General features: G+C 40.3%; 1 protein-coding gene across 3 annotated transcripts in view; it reads right to left on the reverse strand.

Moving 5' to 3' along the window:
- Positions 1-22001, reverse strand: part of kif5ab (kinesin family member 5A, b) — a 362881-nt gene that overhangs the window by 213505 nt on the left and 127375 nt on the right. For all 3 annotated transcript variants that reach the window (XM_062037662.1, XM_062037663.1, XM_062037664.1), the window contains 4 exons: positions 19218-19305; positions 19018-19142; positions 13143-13247; positions 8722-8870 (listed from right to left, as the gene is read on the reverse strand). In XM_062037662.1, the coding sequence (XP_061893646.1) occupies positions 8722-8870; positions 13143-13247; positions 19018-19142; positions 19218-19305 (467 nt within the window). The remainder of the gene's footprint in view (positions 1-8721; positions 8871-13142; positions 13248-19017; positions 19143-19217; positions 19306-22001) is intronic.

A 22001-nucleotide genomic window follows, 5' to 3' on the forward strand; every position in this document is an offset into this window, starting at 1 on the left:
GACTAACTACAAAAAACGGCGAATGCTTTTGGACTGGCAAAGCAGACTGTATCAGTTATTGTCCGCCATGTATGTCGCGGACTCAACGTCTAGGTCCAGAGTATATAAAGTCACCAAAAAGGAATGGACAATGAAGGTGAAGGCAAAAGAGTGAGGAGTGTCCTGACCAGATATCTAGATCCCTAGTTTGATTGATGTAAAATGTTATTTATCACATTGTTTACATGTCTAATTAGGATTTGATTAATGTATGATGTCTCAGGTGTGATTCACTACAATAGGGCCCCACAGCACACTGGATTCCAGTTAATTGAAATACCACAACACTGGATATTGTTCAGATAAGTTAAATTTAAGAACTTGCACACAAAGCAACACTGGAGGTGACTATGACGTGCGCATTTTCCGCGCATTCGTATTAGGTCACGTTGCGCCGGCGGACGGAGGGTGGGGGGGGGGGGTGGGGGTTAAACGACCATTGTGTGTGTGTGTGGAAAAAGGATAAGGTTAGGTGGGATTTACCCTGGATAACCTTATCCGGCTTAGTGTAAACAGGGCCAAAGAAAAAGTGTCCAAGATGAAGAGATGGACGGAAGTAAAGCTGGAATGATTCACACCTACTGGCTTAAGAAGCTAACTTTCACCATCTTTTATTTCTCATCTGCTTTTTACTTTGTTGTGTCTCTATGTGCTCTCTGTGTTTTTGTGTCTCGCCTTGACCCTTGTGTCGCCATTAATCTGTTCTCTCCCCCTTATCGTGACTAGTGCATGTAGTCTAATTCAATGTTTTTCAAACTTTTTTGAGCCAAGGCACACTTTTTGCATTGAAAAAATCCGGAGGCACACCACCTGCAGAAATCCTTAAAAAACAAAACTCAGTTGAAAGTAAAAAGTTGTTGTTGCAATCGTTGGATATGACTTTAAACCATAACCAAGCATGCATCAATAAGCTCTTGTCTCAAAGTAGGTGTACTGTCACCACCTGTCACATCACGCTGTGACTTATTTTGACTTTTTTGCTGTTTTCCTTTGTGTAGTGTTTTAGTTCTTGTCTTGCACTCCATTTTGGTGGCTTTTTCTCTTTTTTTGGTATTTTCCTGTAGCAGTTTCATGTCTTCCTTTGAGCGATATTTCCCGCATATACTTTTGTTCGACTGTTTTGTCAATCTAGGATATTTCAGTTGTTTTTATCCTTCTTTGTGGGAACATTGTTGATTGTCATGTCATGTTCAGATGTATATTGTGGACCCCGTCTTTGCTCCACAGTAAGTCTTTGCTGTCGTCCAGCATTCTGTTGTTGTTTACTTTGTAGCCAGTTCAGTTTTTAGTTTCTGTCTGCGTAGCCTTCCCTAAGCTTCAATGCCTTTTCTTAGGGGCACTCACCTTTTGTTTATTTTTGGTATAAGCACGCTGCTTCCGACCATTACAAAGCAATGATCTACCGGCTGCCACCTACTGATATGGAAGAGTATAACACGGTTACTCTGCCGAGCTCTAGACAGCACCGACACTCAACAACAACACATAATTTGCAGACTATAATTACTGGTTTGCAAAAAATATTTTTAACCCAAATAGGTGAAATTAGATCATATCCCAACACCAGACTGTATCTCACGGCACACTAGATGAAAAAGACTGGTCTAATTAGCCTGAATGTATATGCTGCGTTCCATCTGTAATGGGAAGTCGGAATTTCCGAGTTCTTTGTCGAAATTTCAACTGAAACGCCCCTCGTGGTCGGATTCTCACCACTCCTGAGTTGGCTTCAAAGATGGATGGTCTGAATGTAAACAATAATATACGTTTATATTATATCCGATTTTAGAATTTCTGATTAGTTTTTGTCGCACTAAATCAGTCGTATACAACGTATTGTTGGATGTTTGTTTATATATGGTAACGTTACTGTTGTATAAACCATTTTTTTTTATTTGGTATATACATTCTACATCGCTAGCAATAGTGTCTGTGTTCCCTCTTCATCCACTATGCTTGAAGGTTGCAGAAAGAGTGCACAATTGTTTGTATTCAGACAGGGCAAACGCAAGAATAGCTTTTTCGGATGTGGCCACCTTGATTTTCGACCTAGTACTTGGAACTCTCACAACACGTCATTCCCAGCTCCGACTTACAACTTCCGAGGTAAACGGAACGCACTATTAGTTCTCTGTCTTTCTGTCATGTTTTTGGCTACGTTCACACTGCACAGTATGATGCCTAACTTGGATATTTTTGTTGAACAGGATGTTTTATGTATTCTTTCACATAAAAGAAAAAAGTGATTTCTAATGTCAACGGAATGCGTCGCTGAAGTGACCCACTTTGCATCGGGTTTTACGTGTCTCACTCCTGGTGCATACTGGATGTGGCACTTTCAAGCAATTTGTTTAAGAATAAATTGATAAATCTAAGAGATGATTTGACAAAAACAGACTGACGTCAAAACGACAGCAATTGCGTGCAGTTATGGTGCCTCTTTATACAAGACTCCGACTAAAATAAATGGACCTGGCAAGAAGCACATAACACAGGCGCCCTGATTGGTGCTAGAATGCCAACCCTCAGCCTTATTCCTTAATTGGTCCTGTTTCCCTTGTGCGTCCAAATGTGTGTGTGCCTGATTATCCTGTTTCCACTCTTCATTATGTTCTTTTTTCTGTCTCCCACTTCTTGGAGTGATTCTGACCGTTCCAACAGACGATTCTGGCCCTGAACTCATTAATCTACACCTGGATTTAGATTCAGGTTCAGATTACAGTCAAAGCTTGATGTGTCTTGGTTCCCCACATACAGTGTTCTTGTCCCGTGTTTCATTGCCTGACCTCTGATCTTTCTTGGGAACCCAGATGGCGCTCTCCTCAAACGGCATCACACAACCAGTGGTTCCCTCCCACCCAGGGCAGTCTCAATGTCTTCACTGTCCCTCGCGCTTTGACTGTCTTGGAAGGGTTTCAACAATTCCTTATAGTCTGGAATACTTGACATCCCACAGCGCTGTCTCAAAGACTCAGGTGGACCTGGAGTCCTGGCCACCCCCCGGAGTGGTTGCGATGTCTCTGCAATCCCAATCGATCTATTGGGCTTAAGAGCCCAGCCGTCTCTTAGAACAGCAAAGTTTAGTCTTTTTTGCCTGGCGTCCAGACTTTCTACTAGACTTCTCCAGAGGGTTCCTCCTCCTTTTTCTGGCTGAAAGAGCAACTGTTTCTGTTTGACCTAAAGGCTGAAATATACTCTGTCGTCACGTTGCTTCTGTAAGCGAAGCCGTCTTTCTCCTCCCCCTGCATACCCTCCCACAGAAATTTTAGCTCCGCGTCAGCTGCAACACGGACCGCAGAGCTGTGAAATTTTAGCTTTCGCAGGGGAGGGTCCATGAGCACAGGTGACGCTCATTGTGCTTGAAATGCACAAATTATTGTATGAGATAAAGCAACACTGATTGAATATGTGCATTCAAACTGATCTTGTGTACCTAATATCGATGCGCTCTAAAAAAAACTACTGAATGTGTCGTTTGTCAGCTTATTGTGTTGTTGTTGCGCCCAGAAGAAGTCACACAAAGTATGACACTCTTTTTAACTTTTATTGACAATGGAATTCGCCCTATTTGTGTTGTCCCACTGTTCACATCCACGGATTACCCATATATGGTAGAAATGGATAATGAGACCGCCCACAAAACGGGACCGCTTCATGGTAGCCAATCGTCTCCGTGACTCCATCTTTGCTAAGCCTATAACCGGGCTGAGTCCATCTTTCTGTGGCCCAATCACACCACCGAGTCCATATTTCCAAACACCTTTTTGAATGTGCAGCTCATTCTTATGGCTTCCCAATCACAGCACGAATATGAACGTTTTTGTCCCGCTCCTCCAGAGCGACCATTTGTAAACGGAGCTGTTTGCACTTCTTCTGGCGACAATACGGGTGCACTTTGTAGGCCTATTATTAATTTCACTATTAGTAATATCTCAAAGCAGCACTAAGTAACTTTTCCACTTTCATAAAATATGTTCATAACTTTTGAGATAATACATGGACTTACAACTAGTTTAATGACACCTCTGTCATGGCCTGGGGAGGGGGTCTGTATTGCTTTCACTGGCACTGGTATCGTCAAATTCGGAAGACGATGGCAGCCACTCAAGGAGCCCAAAGGCTGTTCGTCGCAATGGAAGGTTTGGGCCGGGCTGTGGGATCACAGTCTGGGGCGATTTCTGAACTGAATCGCAAGATGGATCACATCATGGAGAAGCTTGTTGAAAGGGTAAAATTGGATATGAGAGCCAACATGGACAAATAGAAAAAAAATCCTAATCTACGATTTGACTCCCTCGAATGGCCTTGATGCAACAACAGGAGCAGGCTGTTCTGAAAACATCCCCCGAATACTGTCAAAGATGGACGCTTTTGGCCTCCCTCCCTCCTCAACGACACCTGGAAGTCGAACTTTGCTTGCATTGCATGCAGAACGGGCCCGGGCATATGGACACAACACCACTACACCCAAAGACAATGGGCATATACACAAACACACACCACGCACCCACCCCACGCCTTCACCACCGCTTGATTCCCCTTCGGGGTGATGGACGGCTGAGTAGCGCTTTATAGCAGCAGGCCGGGCTCCAGGGCCCCAACTCTCCCCTTATGTTGCGAGTTGTTGTGATTATATGTAACATGTTTATGTGTGCTATGGCAAATTAGTTTTTTTCCCTTGGACTCAGTCTGGAACCCCTCCCGAGGGTCCAGCCTTTGACTGATATTTTTTACTCTTCCCTCCTTTCCCAATATCACCTTTTTCCCACCTTTTTTAAGGAGCGCCGTAAGTGGCTGATCCATTGGCGGTCCTGTCTTGTCTCCCTGTAACGTATGTCTGCTCTTAATTAGACTGTGCCGAAAATGTAATTTCAGTTCTTATGTGTCTTGTACATGTTAAAGAATGGACAATAATAAAGCATCCTCACTAAGCAACTTTGAGGAGGGTGGCAGGAACCCTGCCACACAAAAAACTACAAATGTGCAGACTGATCTACGGCACATTCGTTAAAAAGATGGAAGTCGATGCGAACGCCTTTGTGCAATTAGTGCTATTTTGGCATAATATGCAAAACCACAACCAAAAAACAATACGTTTTGACTAAGGAGACAAAACTAGCGAAAGGGAAGCTACCCAGGTAAATGGACAGTCAAGGATCAACATTGGCCCTGCTCTCACCCGCTGGCATGACCTCAAAGACAAGGAGGGATTTAAGACCGATGCTATCTGTTACTGCTAAAATAGGAAGTGACTTTCGATGCTCAAATCAAAATGCTAATGCTAAAGTTAGCTATTAGAAACTTGCGTGGTAGCAATAAATAGCCGCCAGCTTGGTAGTTCGCAGTTCCACACTGACACGACCAGTCACGCAACAAACTTAAAAAGTATTGTAAAAAGAGAAAACACTGCAATGACTGCAAACCGCAAATATAAAGTTTGAGTAGAACATGTAGGTTCCTACTGTGAAAAAATCCGTCATACTGAATGAATCATTGTGGTACTATCGCAGGGGTGGGCAATTAATTTTTACCGGGAGCCGCATGAGCTACCCGAGCACTGCTGGAGGGCCACATCGACAATATTTCAATTAAATTTTGCTCAATATTATTTTTGATATATACCGTAAGATAAATAATAATAATAATAATAATAATTAATAATAATAGTAATACTTCAACATAGTGTGTGTAACAGCATTCCATGACTAATATAAATAAATTAACATTAATAATAAATGACAGTAAAATAAGCACACGTATGACTGAGGAGTCATAGTGTAACTTTGTGTGGTGTTTGAGTTGTCCGACTTTTTGTGTGGCCATAAACGCACCAGTGGTTTAGTGCTATGCGTGTTGGTGACAGATGACAAGTTGGTTTTGGCCTGGTTTGTACGGCAGAAAATGACTAGTTTTTCGAGATAGAAGTGTTTTACTCATGTTTTTGGTGTGGTTATGTCCGAATATAAACAGTTTTGCTCAATAAAGTGATCGATATAATTCCTGTCCTCGAAGCATCTCGATAGACGTTACAATAATTGAACGGTGTTCAATTGAACGGTGTTGTAAACGGTGTTGACGAACACCATTAGGGCCGCTTGTTGTCACTGTCACTCAAAGTTGCATTGCAAAATTCCATAGAATAAATATGTTTATTTTGTTTAGAATTCAGATGGGATTTGATTTGGTGCGCGGCATATACTTGCTGCGCGCAGCGGACGCTTGAGCAGTGCGCAATTGCGCAGGCGCGCACCTTAGAGGGAACGTTCCTCATCAACTTTTCTCTTTTTAGCGTCTCGGGTGTAAACCGTGCATCACTTGTCGCTGCATGTGCACCTTCACTCGCAGGTTACACACGGACACACGCCCATAGATAATACTTTTCAAAATAAAAGCAGCACAGTTGTATTGCGCGCACGACATAGATGTTTTTTCAACTTTATTTTGTAATTGCCGCTGTTCACATTCACTCACAATCACGCACACGCATACGTCCACACGGAAGTAATACAAATAACGATTTTCAAAACAAAAGCAGCACCGTTGTATTGCACACTCGACATAGATACTTTTTTAAATGTATTTTGTAATTTATAATTGGCGTCACGCGGGCCGGACAGGGACGCACAAAGGGCCGGATGCGGCCCGCGGGCCGCAGAATGCCCAGGTCTGTCAGTTTGTATGTACGTGACAGTAGTTTCTGACCATTTACCACGCTATGCACTGGTCCTCAATGCGGTCTTCCTTCAGGCCAAACACGACCGCTTTGGTCCACTGGCACCGCCAAAATCAACCAAAACTGAAAGTTCCTAAGTGGGGCTTTAAGTTATTACGTTGTGATCCGAAACATTATTGCCGATGCATTTTTTGCATATGAATAAAGACACTTGTAGCATTTTGGATGTATTGTCTGGTTATTACAACAGCAGGCGCTGTCCATTACTGTGTCTGTCACCTTTGGACGTAAAACATTTTTGCCATTGTTGCTTGCGTTAGGCTTAACTATATTGTTGAAAATTCATTTGTCAGATTCAGTTAAAACTACTTGTATATGGAACGTGCTTGTGCTGTGTATCATAACTGATTTTATCAAACAAATTAGAACTGAAATCATGAAAATCGATTAATGTTTAGCCCCTCTTTAGCCCTGGGGCATAGGCGCCGATCTACATTTCTGCCAGTGGGTGCTCGGTCTGTGTGTATTAGTGTTGTCCCGATACCAATAGTTTGGTACCGGTACCAAAAGTATTTCGGTACTTTTCTGTACTTTCCTAAATAAAGGGGACCACAAAAAAATTCATTATTGGCTTTATTTTAACAAAAAAATCTTAGGGTACATTAAACATATGTTTATTATTGTAATTTAGTCCTTAAATAAAATAGTGAACATACTAGACAACTTGTCTTTTAGTAGTAAGTAAACAAACAAAGAGTCCTAATTAGTCTGCTGACGTATGCAGTAACATATTGTGTCATTTATCTACCTATTATTTTGTCAACATTATTAAGGACAAGTGGTAGAAAATGTATTATTAATCTACTTGTTCATTTACTGTTAATATCTGCTATATTTTCTGTTTCAACATGTTCTATCTACACTTCTGTTAAAATGTAATAATCACTTATACTTCTATTGTTTGATACTTTACATTAGTTGTGGATGGTACCACAATTTTGGGCATCAATCCGATACCAAGTAGTTACAGGATCATACATTGGTCATATTCAAAGTCCTCGTGTGTCCAGGGACATATTTCCTGAGTTTATAAACATAAAAAATATCGATGTAATCATAGTAGTATCGACTAGATACGCTATTGTACGTGGTATCATTACAGTGGATGTTAGGTGTAGATCCACCAATGGCGTTTGTTTATATTGTAGCATCCCGGAAGAGTTGGTGCTGCAGGGAATTCTGGGAATTTGTTCTGTAGTGTTTATGTTGTGTTGCGGTGCAAATATTCTTCCAAAATGTGTTTGTCGTTGTTTAGTGTGGTTTCACTATATGGCACATGTTTATGACAGTGTTGGCATTGTTCATACTGCCACTCTTAGTGTGACATGTATGGCTGTTGACTAACTATGCCCTTCATTCGCTCGTGTGCAATGTGATCAAAGTCAAAATGATAGTGTCATTTGTTCATTATCGGGCACAATGAAATTATGTTTAAGCTTAGCTAATAATAGGCGCCGTACGATTTGTGACTTTTTAATTTTGTAAATCGGACCAACCTCGCCACAAAATTAACAACAACAAGATTACTTTAACAAAAATGATTTCAAAGATTGAAAGTTGCCATGAATCCCACGTGGGTGCTCTGTATTTTGCCCTGGGGGAGGAAAAAATCCTGGAGCCATCCGTGAACTTGAGTGCATGAACTGTACATTTAATGAATCAAAGCAGGCTGCATTGTCTGCATGACGTCAGGTTGCTTTTTAAATGCAGATTAGTCGCGTCATATAAGCGCTTGTAGAGCCTGACTGGAAGATCATCTTTTACATTGTGTTTACTTCACAATGACAGTGGTCTGTTATGTGTGACGAATCTCGCTAACGTCCAAAACGTCTGCTTGGACGATGATTACAGCCCACGTCAGAAATGGCAAAGGGTTGCAAAACGGTTGGAGGTAAGTGCGCGTGAACGGCTTATCAAATGTGGCAGCAGCATCCAGGCGTGTGCTTTACCTTTGGCCAAACATGAGCGTGGACCTGGTCTCTGTGTCATTGTAGCTGGAGGGAGAGCAGCAGATAAACATGGTGGTGCGACAGTTCCCCCCGAGTGAGTCCTGTAAGATGCGCGTCATTTTGCTGTCACGGTACGGCACATGAGGCTTCTGCACAGGACAGGAAGGAGCAAGCAGACGAAGAGCATTAAAAGTACTTTCAAATGAACACTGCGCATACAATGGTGTGGCAATTGTTGCAACAAAAGTAGTGAAAGGTACCACCACAACTAACCCAGACCACTTTTTGGCACCCATCACCACAGTGGTAGGGTACTGTGGACAATGCATTTATTTTTAAGTTATTTCTTTATTCATAGTCATGTTTGAAGCAGCTAATATTTTCCCATGTGTACACTTTGTTCTTGTATCTTACACCCGCAAGTAAACTCTGTGCCGTACCTTGAAGGCGTTGGAATGTGTATTGGGAGTATTATGTAGTCCCTTTCTGGGCAGGTGGGTGTTGTTTTCGTACTCAATAAGCTGTCTCTTCCCGATTTTCAGACCGCTTCTAGATTCTGCTATTAACACACTGTAAGACTGGTCTCCTAAAGCTTTAGTAAAACTTGATACTATTCCTATTCTGTCTTGATGGTCCTTCTTACTCAACATATGTCATCCGAAAGAATTTGGGATTGACCAGTGACTTTTAATCCCTGAGATTAAGACCGGTTTGACTCAACAGTACCTACAGTAGGTCTGGATTGGTTTTTGCCTCATCCCTCACTCAAAGCGCGAGTGAAGAATGCATGAAGAATGGCGTTTCCTTGGAATGCTTATGGGAGTATGATGTACTCCCTTTTTATCTTATCAGTTTAGAACAATGAGGCTGTATTCCTTTCTGGGCAGGTGGGTGTTGTTTTTGTACTAAATAAGATGTCTCTTCCAGTTTGATTTTCAGACCGCTTCTAGATGCTGCTATTAACGCACTGTAAGACTGGTCTCCTAAAGCTATAGTAAAACTTGATAATATTCCTATTCTGTCATGATGGTCCTTCTTACTCAACATATGTTATCCGAAATAATTTGGGATTGACCAGTGATTTTTAATCCCTGAGAGGAAGACTGGTTTGACTCAACAGTACCTACAGTAGGTCTGGATTGGTTTTTGCCTCATCCCTCACTCAAAGTGCGAGTGAAGAATGCATGAAGAATGGCGTTTCCTTAATGTGAAGACGTGATAGGTCCAAAAGAGAAAGAGATGATACATAATTATCTGCTCGTAGATGCCACCTGGTGGTTGTTTGAGCACACTGCAACTCGCCCTGGATAAATTCACCAACCACTCCTTAATGCTTCAGTAACATGCAGGATTCTCACAGAAATGAGGTAAAATTTAATCCAGACCCATTGTTCTTGGTCAAGCACTGCAACCGGATTTTGGCATTTACAGTAAGGCCTCAGTTTTTGTTAGTAATCCGCACCAAAAGTTCAGACGGAAAACAAATATAAAAACCAAAGCAATTTTCCCCCTAAGAAATTATGTATATCTAAATAATCCGTCATGGACACAAAATAATAACTACACAAAACAGATGATATATATTAAAAATAATTTGGTCGGGTACTGAGCATTAAGAAGTGGGACTATCCACTTCACGCATTCTTCACACCCAGACCCACGCATTTGTATGCATTCTAAATGGTAAATAAACGCTGGCAAAAGTCAGCTAACAATGGAACAAATGGTATTTGCTCTATTCTGCCTTTAAAGCGCTCTAAAAAAAAAACATCCAAAAGTCTTCATCAGCGGTTTTTCATGCTGTAAGTATATATGTAATGTAGTAACAGGCCCATTCATAATAACATGTATTATTCATGTAATTTGCTTAATTTAATAATACAGCAGTATAAATATTTCACAGACGCATCATCATTTTCACTTGTTCCTTCAATAACAACACTACTCATCATGCAGACCTTATAAGAGACAACAAAGACTACTTTGGGAAAAAAAATGATGATCCAGAAACTTAGATTTTTGAGCTAGAATATAAGGAGGATGAGCTACAAGTTTTAGAAGCTGTGGGCTAAACAGATGCAGCTTTAGCGAAACACTAAGCATCATGTAGCAGTATTGCAAAGTGCTGATCAAAACATAAAAACTGAAACGTTAAAAAAAAATACTCACTTATTATACAATGTTAGAGACTTAGACTTTCTTTTATTGTCATTCAAATTTGAACTTTACAGTACAGACAAGAACAAAATTGTGTTGCATCAGCTCGTTGTAGTGCAGGATAAAAGAGCAATAAGGTGCAGATATAAATAAATAGATTACTGTACAGATAAATATATTGCACTTTTGCATAAGCATCCACGTTTATGGATATATGTTATATTGTCTTTATATTCCAGCGAGTTAATACGTTTTTTGGGGGTGAATTGAGGGAATTATTATGATGCATTCAAGAGTCTTATGGCCTGAGGAAAAAAGCTGTTACAGAACCTGGAGGTTCTGCTACGGAAGCTGCGGAACCTCTTTCTAGAGTCCAGCAGTGAAAACGGTCCTTGGTGGGGGTGGGAGGAGTCTGTACAGATTTTCTAAGACCCTGGTCAGGCAGCGGCTTTTTGCGATCTCCCGGATAGGAGGAAGAGGAGTCCTAATGATCTTTTCCGCCATCCTCACCACTCTCTGGAGAGACTTCCAGTCTGAGGCACTGCAGGCTCCAGTCCAGACATGCTGTTGGTCAGTAGGCCCTCTATAGTGCCTCTGTAGAATGTGCCGAGAATGGGGGGAGGGAGCTGTGCTCTTCTCATCCGACGCTCTTTTTACAAGAGCTCCGGTGTGTAGGGACCGGGTCATATTGTCAGTTATTTGCACCCCCAGGAATGTCTGCTCTCACTGGGGTGCCGACTGAATCGATGTTCATATCTTCCAGTTTAGATGAAGAATTAATCATATTCCTCGCCCGGGTTTTCAAAAAAGGTACCACAAATGAGTTTATTTCTGTGTCTTTCTCGTCATCTCCGGGTCCAAGTTGAATATCAAAGTTGACCAACTTCTCAGTTTATGGCCACAACCTTCTACTATCCAAATGCATCAGTATGTCAATAGCTGCATAAGCTGTAATCACGGTGCCGCTAAAATAGTTTGCCTGCCTTCGCACTTATAATAACAACACTAGGTTAATATTCAGATCACGAGAGTAAATTATTGACTATTGTTGGCGGTTTTGGGATGTTCTTTTAGAGGGCTTTATGAGCGCAATAGTGTACTCCCATTCGCTGCATTGTTAGCCACCTTGTACTTGCTGTATTTTATGCACTGCATATAAAAAAGAAAATCATGTGTTCTGGTCTTACATATGGATTGTGAATAATAGGCAACATTACAAAAAAGTACAGTTCCCTTTTAAGGAACCATAAAAAATAGAGATGTCCGATAATGGCTTTTTTGCCGATGTACGATATTCCGATATTGTCCAACTCTTAATTACCGATTCCGATATCAACCGATACCAATATACACAGTCGTGGAATTAACACATTATTATGCCTAATTTTGTTGTGATGACCCGCTGGATGCATTAAACAATGTAACAAGGTTTTCCAAAATAAATCAACTGAAGTTATGGAAAAAATGCCAACATGGCACTGCCATATTTATTATTGAAGTCACAAAGTGCTTTTTTTTTTTTTTAACATGCCTCAAAACAGCAGCTTGGAATTTGGGACATGCTCTCCCTGAGAGAGCATGAGGAGGTTGAGGTGGGCAGGGTTTGGGGGGGGCGGGGTTTTGGGTAGGGGTTAGGGGGGGTGTATATTGTAGCGTCCCAGAAGAGTTAGTGCTGCAAGGGGTTCTGGATATTTGTTCTGTTGTGTTTATGTTGTGTTACGGTGCGGATGTTCTCCCGAAATGTGTTTGTCATTCTTGTTTGGTGTGGGTTCACAGTGTGGCGCATATTTGTAACAGTGTTAAAGTTGTTTATACGTCCACCCTCAGTGTGACCTGTACGGCTGTTGACCAAGTATGCCTTGCATTCACTTGTGTGTGTGAAAAAACATAGATATTATGTGACCGGGCCGGCACGCAAAGGCAGTGCCTTTAAGGTTTATTGGCGCTCTGTACTTCTCCCTACGTCCGTTTTAAAAAGTCATAAATTTTACTTTTTGAAACCGATACTGATAATTTTGAAACCGATACCGATAATTTACGATATTACATTTTAAAGCATTTATCAGCCAATAATATCGGCAGTCCGATATTATCGGGCATCCCTATTAAAGAACTTAATTTACCATGTAAAGCAGACAATATAAATCTGCGAATGTCACATCGCAAATACATACATGTGGGGATCTACTGCACATGTAAGTATTTCAACAAATAAAATGTGTAGAAAGAAGTAGACTACTTTGATAAGAAACTTTTCATCGTACCGTTCCTTCGGCCAAAGCTGAGATGACGTTGCCGAGGGCCGACAAGGACCTGTTGATGTTCTTGGCTTCATCCAGCACCGCTCCCTCTGCCCCCGTCTTGCTGACCTGACATAGACATATTACATATGACAATTGATGGTCAACAATTGGATCAAACATTTACGTAAGAAAGCAGTTTGAGCATTGCTTGTATAAAGTTTAATTGTATGGGTGCCATGGTTCCCTGTGGTTACAGAAAGAAAGTTATTGTACGGTTCACAACAAAATTGACTATGGAATTCAGTACAACTCATTTCTAGGAAGCTATTCTGTTCCAAAAAAACATTGGCATTAAGCAGTATTTTTTTTAAGGACACTTTTACCTCATTATGCCACAACTGTCATGGGATAATTTAATTTACATCAGGCTTTATTTCACAGAACAAAAAGGCAGAGCAGCGGTTTCCTGCACATACCTTGTTAATATTTGATGTGAGAGTGTTGAGCAGAACATGCAAAGCTCTCAGTCAACACTAATGTGAACTATTATTCTTGTTTGGTAAATTATTGTGTTTTAAGAACCTACAGCAAAAAAAACTAGTCAAAGACCATCTGTATGACAGGGCTCTAGTGTTTTTAAGAATCTGCTGCAAAAATGTTTTTTTTAAGTGAACTTGTAAGACAGTCTGGTGCCACTCCTGGGCCGGATTTGGCCCCCAGGCTGCCAGTTGCGTAGTCCTGATGTACACTATATTGCCAAAAGTATTTGGCCACCTGTCTTGACTCACATATGAACTTGAAGTGCCATCCCATTCCTAACCCATAGGGTTCAATATGATGTCGGTCCACCCTTTGCAGCTATTACAGCTTCAACTCCTCTGGGAAGGCTGTCCACAAGGTTGCGGAGTGTCTTTATAGGAATTGTCAACCATTCTTCCAAAAGTGCATTGGTGACACTGATGTTGGTGGAGAAGGCCTGGCTCTCAGAACACCTTTGGGATGAATTAGAACGGAGACTATCGGGTTGAGGTCAGGAATCTGTGCAGGCCAGTCAACTTCATCCACAACAGACTCTGTCATCCATGTATTTATGGACCTTGCTTTGTGGACTGGTGCACAGTCATGTTGGAAGAGAAAGGGGTCTGCTCTAAACTGTTCCCACAAGTTTGGGAGCATGGAATTGTCCAAAATGTTTTGCTATCCTGGAGCATTCAAAGTTCCTTTCACTGGAACTAAGGGGCCAAGCCCAACTTATGAAAAACAACCCCATACCATAAACCTCTACAAAATTTCACACTCGGCGCAATGCAGTCCGAAATGTAGCGTTCTCCTGCCAACCTCCAAACCCAGACTGGTCCATCAGATTGCCAGATGGAAAAGCGTGATTGATCACTCCAGAGAAGGCGTCTCCACTGCTCTAGAGTCCAGTGGCGACATGCTTTACACCACTGCATCCCACGCTTTGCATTGGACTTGGTGATGTATGGCTTAGATGCAGCTGCCCGGCCATGGAAAGCCATTCCATGAAGCTCTCGGAAGGTCACATGAAGTTTGGAGCTCTGTAGCAACTGACTATGCAGAAAGTCTTTGCACTATGCGCTTCAGCATCCGCTGACCCCTCTCTGTCAGTTTACGTGGCCTACCACTTGGTGGCTGAGTTGCTGTTGTTCCCAAACTCTTCACTTTTCTTATAATAAAGCCAACAGTTGACTTTGGAATATTTAGGAGTGAGGAAATTTCCCGACTGGATTAGTTGCACAGGTGGCATCCTATGACAGTTCCACGCTGGAAATCACTGAGAGCGGCCCATTCTTTCACAAATGTTTGTAGAAACAAAAGTCTCCATGCCTAAGTGCTTGATTTTACACACCTGTGGCCGGGCCAAGTGATTAGGACACCTGATTCTCATCATTTGGATGGGTGGCCAAATACTTTTGGCAATATAGTGTACATCAACACTAAACTATATCAATACATTTCCCCTGATTTGACCTCTATTTTCAGCTTTTCTGCACAGAATTGTCTTTCAACTCACAGAAAAAAGTGTTTTCTCTCGAGCAGAGAAAGTGATTGCATTGCTAAAAGGACTGAACATGATATCACAGAGAGACGTTAGCAACCTGCCAAGGCAAGAGCCAGCCTCTTGGGTGTATGTGAGGGAGTTTAAATGTCATTTGTAATCTAGCACCACCGTAAAGTGTCAGTCTTTCAGAAAGCTCGGGGTGAAGTTCACAAATGTTTACAAGGTTACTTCTGCATGTAATTAATCGTGGTGACCCGCCATGGTAAAATAAATGGCTTTTTTTTTTTTACGTGAAAACTATAGTAATATATTGTATGAATGGAGATATATATATATATATATATATATATATATATATCGAAACAGCACTGCCCTAACAGGAATTTATGATGACGTAACCAAGACGTAGGCCATTGTCTAGAGAGGAGACAGCATGTCTGCAGTGTGGACGTATTTGAATATATCAGAGATATACACGTGCACAGCGATCTCCAAAATGTGCAATGTGCAAATATTTAAAAGACAGTGGCGCTCTTTCAGGGACAGAAAGTCCAGCTCGAGAGCAGCGACAAAAGTATCTAACCAGTGGTGATTGCTCTAAGACTGCAAGGGAAGCTCAGCGTCCCCTAAATATAAAAAGTGGTCAAATATGTACTTTTGTGTTTACATTTCATTGACTAAATACAAACCCCGTTTCCATATGAGTTGGGAAATTGTGTTAGATGTAAATATAAACGGAATACAATGATTTGCAAATCCTTTTCAACCCATATTCAGTTGAATGCACTACAAAGACAACATATTTGATGTTCAAACTCATAAACTTTATTGGTGACCCTCGCCCCATCCTTGTTTGTGAATGACTGAGCATTTCATGGAATCTACTTTTATACCCAATCATGGCACCCACCTGTTCCCAATGTGCCTGTTCACCTGTGGGATGTTCCAAATAAGTGTTTGATGAGCATTCCTCAACTTTATCAGTATTTATTGCCACCTTTCCCAACTTCTTTGTCACGTGTTGCTGGCATCAAATTCCAAAGTTAATGATTATATGCAAAAAAAACAAACGTTTATCAGTTTAAACATCAAATATGTTGTCTTTGTGAAAACTGAATATGGGTTGAAAATGATTTGCAAATAATTGTATTCCGTTTATATTTACATCTAACACAATTTCCCAACTCATATGGAAACGGGGTTTGTAGAAATAAGAGGGCTCGGTTTCGGCTGGCCTTGACTCCGAGCTTCTGCATGATGATTGGATGAGCTGTCTGAGGCTGAATTTCTTTTTTGATTTACAGCCAAACGAGCAAATCAGCGATGCTGAAATGCAAACCACTGCCAGAGCATTTTTTTCCCCCCTTCATTCCCGTGTTGATATGGACAATTTTACAATCCTTTAAGTGGCCTTTTATTTGCAAAATGTAACATCTTTAAATATATATATATATATATATATATATATATATATATATATATATATATATATATATATATATATATATATATATATATATATATATATATATATATATATATATATATATATATATATACACACACACACATATATATATATATATATATATATATATATATATATATATATATATATATATATATATATATATATATGTATGTACATATATATATATATATATGTACATATATATATATATATATATATATATATATATATATATATATATATATATATATATATATATATATATATATATATATATATATATATATACATACACACTATATTGCCAAAAGTATTTGGCCAACCATCCAAATGATCAGAATCAGGTGTCCTAATCAATAAATGTAAATAAATAAATAAATCAATTGGCCCCGCTACAGGTGTATAAAATCAAGCACTTAGGCATGGAGACTGTTTCTACAAACATTTGTGAAAGAATGGGCCGCTCTCAGTGATTTCCAGCGTGGAACTGTCATAGGATGCCACCTGTGCAACAAATCCAGTCGGGAAATTTCTGATGGACGAGTCTGGGTTTGGAGGTTTCCAGGAGAACGCTACATTTTGGACTGCATTGTGCCGAGTGTGAAATTTGGTGGAGGAGGAATTATGGTGTGGGGTTGTTTTTCAGGAGTTGGGCTTGACCCCTTAGTTCCAGTGAAAGGAACTTTGAATGCTCCAGGATACCAAAACATTTTGGACAATTCCATGCTCCCAACCTTGTGGGAACAGTTTGGAGCGGGCCCCTTCCTCTTCCAACATGACTGTGCACCAGTGCACAAAGCAAGGTCCATAAAGACATGGATGACAGAGTCCGGTGTGGATGAACTTGACTGGCCTGCACAGAGTCCTGACCTGAACACGATAGAACACATTTTGGGATGAATTAGAACGGAGACTGAGAGCCAGGCCTTCTCCACCAACATCAGTGTGTGACCTCACCAATGCGCTTTTGGAAGAATGGTGGAAAAATTCCTATAAACACACTCCGCAACCTTGTGGACAGCCTTCCCAGAAGAGTTGAAGCTGTAATAGCTGCAAAAGGTGGACCCACATCATATTGAACCCTATGGGTTAGGAATGGGATGGCACTTCAAGTTCATATAGACTGTATTTGTGTTTAGAGAGTAGCTGAAAATGAGCTTCCCATACTTGAAAGACCATCAGCCGCCACTTGTCTACAATAACACCAGAAAAAGATGCTGGATGTGCGGCTAGTCATTTTTAATTAAGAAAAAATCATTAAAAACATTGGAGAAGTTTCTGGAAACATTCTCAACCAAGTACATTGTACAACATGCAGCAAAAATGGAAAAATAGAGCAAAAACGATTTAGTATGACAAAAAATATATGTCAACACTAATTAATAACTCAGATTTGTTTTCAAAGAAAACATATGCATCATCTCCGATCGAGCTAATTATATGATGGCGTCACAGTGTCACGTCCAAAGTTACGCCTCCACCACCGCAAGTACACTATATTGCCAAAAGTATTTGGCCACCTGCCTCGACTCACATATGAACTTGAAGTGCCATCCCATTCCTAAACTATAGGGTTCAATATGATGTGGGTCCACCTTTTGCAGCTATTACAGCTTCAACTCTTCTGGGAAGGCTGTCCACAAGGTTGTGGAGTGTGTTTATAGGAGTTTTCCACCATTCTTCCAAAAGCGCATTGGTGAGGTCACACACTGATGTTGGTGGAGAAGGCCTGGCTCTCAGTCTCTGTTCTAATTCATCCCAAAGGTGTTCTATCGGGTTCAGGTCAGGACTCTGTGCAGGCCAGTCAAGTTCATCCACAACAGACTGTCATCCATGTCTTTATGGACCTTGCTTTGTGCACTTGTGCACAGTCATGTTGGAAGAGGAAGGGGCCCGCTCCAAACTGTTCCCACAAGGTTGGGAGCATGGAATTATCCAAAACGTTTTGGTATCTTGGAGCATTGAAAGTTCCTTTCACTGGAACTAAGGGGCCAAGTCCAACTCCTGAAAAACAACCCCACACCACAATTCCTCCTCCACCAAATGTCGACCTCTTTGCACTATGAGCTTCAGCATCCGCTGACCCCTGTCAGTTTATGTCGCCTACCACTTCATGGCTGAGTTGCTGTTGTTCCCAAACTCTACCATTTTCTTATAGTAAAGCCAACAGTTGACTTTGGAATATTTAGGAGCGAGGACATTTCACGACTGGATTTGTGGCACAGGTGGTATCCTATGACAGTTCCATGCTGGAAATCACTTTAGTATCTCACTTTAGTTTTTAAAAAGTTTTGAACAAATTGATGGGCTTTGTAGTTGGTACAGTAAATCCCTAGAAAAAATATATACGCTGATGACAACATTTGTTATTTATCTGCCATTTTTTAAATAAAAATGTTTACCTTTTCACTCCCGGCCAGGTCCACCAGGTAAAGCTTCCCGCTAAGCTGGAGCTCAGTCTCCACGTTCTCCTGTTTGATGCTGATCAGGAAGATGCTGTGACTGCGGGAACTGTGCTCGTTCATGTCTGAGGGGTAAAAGAATACCCATGTAGCTTGTGTTCGGAGACATACGCAGAAACAAGTTCAAGAGTGCGACTCACTGGTGACGGCGACGTGGCGATTCACCTTTCCCTCGTCTATCACGTCCATCACCTCGTCGGGACTTGTGACAAAGCGCTCTGTGCATCCCTTGTGAGAAGACAGATACGTGCACACACATATTTATGATAAAACATGCACCAACTAACTGCATCTGCGAAAGATCCAGTTCTGTGCAAAAATCATGTGCCTTTTTACTGATTAACTTTCCTCCAGAAGGTCTTATCTTTGTCCATGTGATGTCAGATGAAACAAAATTTTAGCTGTTTGGCCACAATAACCAGCAATATGTTTGGAGGAGAAAAGGTGAGGCCTTTAATCCCAGGAACACCATTCCTACCGTCAAGCATGGTGGTGGTAGTATTATGCTCTGGGCCTGTTTTGCTGCCAATGAAACTGGTGCTTTAAATGGGACAATGAAAAAGGAGGATTACCTCCAATTTCTTCAGGACAACCTAAAATCATCAACCCGGAGGTTGGGTCTTGGGCGCAGTTTGGTGTTCCAACAGGACAATGACCCCCCAACACACGTCAAAAGTGGTAAAGGAAAGGCTAAATCAGGCTAGAATGAAGGTTTTAGAATGGCCTTCCCAAAGTCTTGATTTAAACGTGTGGACAATGCTGAAGAAAAAAGTCCCTGTCAGAAAACCAACACATTTAGCTGAACTGCACCAATTTTGTCAAGAGGAGTGGTCAAAAATTCAAGCAGAAGCTTGTGGATGGCTACCAAAAGCACCTTACTGCAGTGAAACTTGCCAAGGGACATGTAAGCAAATATTAACATTGCTGTATGTATACTTTTGACCCAGCAGATTTGCTCACATTTTCAGTAGACCCATAATTAATTCATAAAAGAACCAAACTTCATGAATGTTTTTTGTGACCAACAAGTATGTGCTCCAATAACTCTATCACAAAAAAATAAGAGTTGTAGAAATGATTGGAAACTCAAGACAGCCATGAGATTATGTTCTTTACAATTGTATGTAAACTTTTGATCGCGACTGTATGTATATATACTGCATATATATATATATATATATATATATATATATATATATATATATATATATATATATATATATATATATATATATATATATACATACGCATTTATATGTTGTGTATATAAATATACAGTATGTGTATATATATATTAAATATGTTTATGTATGTATGTATGTATGTATGTATGTGTATGTATATATATATATAAATATATATATATATATATATATAGTAGGGGTATTGGAAAAAATCTATTCGAATTCGAATCGCGATTCTCACGTTGTGCGATTCAGAATCGATGTTACAAAAATCTTTTTTATTTGTATTTTATTTTATTTTATTTTTTTCAATTAATCAATCCAACAAACAAATACACAACAATACCATAACAATGCAATCCAATTTCAAAACCAAACCCGACCCAGCAACACTCAGAACTGCAATAAACAAAAATGAATATTATCAACAACAGTATCTGTATAAGTTACAAGTTCAACATAGCAGTGATTAAAAATCCCTCATTAACATTATCATTAGACATAAAAAAATATATATATATATATATATATAAAAAATAGTGTCACAGTGGCTTACACTTGCATATATATATATATATATATATATATATATATATATATATATATATATATATATATATATATATATATATATATATTAGGGCTGTGAGTCTTTGGGTGTCCCACGTTTCGATTCAATATCGATTCTTGGGGTCACGATTCAAATCAAAATCGATTCTCTATTCATTCAATACATAGATTTCAGCAGGATCTACCCCAGTCTGCTGACATGCAAGCAGAGTAGTAGATTTTTGTAATAAGCTCTTATAATTGTAAAGGACAATATTTTATCAACTGATTGCCATAATGTAAATTTGTTTTAACTATTAAATGAACCAAAAATATGACTTATTTTATCTTTGTGAAAATATTGGACACAGTGTGTTGTCAAGCTTATGAGATGCGATGCAAGTGTAAGCCACTGTGACACTATTGTTCTTTTTTTCTTATTTTTATAAATGACTAATGATAATATCAATTTTAATCACTGCTATGTTGAAATTGTAACTAATATTGATACTGTTGTTGATAATATTCATTTTTGTTTCACTACTTTTGGTTTGTTCTGTGTCGTGTTTGTGTCTCCTCTCAATTCTCAATTCATTCTAACTTGGATTGTTTCCCTGGCTTCCAGACTCTCCCGAAGGACAGTGCGGCGAAGACACAACAAACTCCCTTCTTGTCTCTCATGAACACACACCTTGACTTTGGACTTATCGGCTGCACAAGAATCAAGGCAGAGGAACAGAGACACACTGTAGACTTACATACAAACAACATGCATCCACAAAAATATACGGCACTTATACACCCCCACAACCCCCCAAACCAAACACCCTCGACGCAAATCCCATAGGGGTGATGGAAGGATGATCAGCGCCGAGAGCTGCGGCCTACCACCATTACTCCGCCCCTTCCCTCTGTTGCTAGATATCTCGAGATGTATGTTGTAATATGTATATGTGCTTTGCTATGGAGGGTTTTTTTCCACTCCAGACTGGGCTCCTAAGGGGGATTGTATTTTTTTACTCATCCTTCCCCAGCGTTTTACCTTTTTCCCCATCTTTTACGGGGCGCCTTGTGGCGACCCATCAGCGTTCCTGTTCTGTAACCCTGTACACCAGAGGTCCCCAACCACCGGGCCGCGGACCGATTGGTACCGGGCCGCACAAGAAATAAAAAAAAAATGATTTATTTATT

Source organism: Entelurus aequoreus, linkage group LG26 (assembly GCF_033978785.1).
Source record: "Entelurus aequoreus isolate RoL-2023_Sb linkage group LG26, RoL_Eaeq_v1.1, whole genome shotgun sequence".
Classification (NCBI taxonomy): domain Eukaryota; kingdom Metazoa; phylum Chordata; class Actinopteri; order Syngnathiformes; family Syngnathidae; genus Entelurus; species Entelurus aequoreus.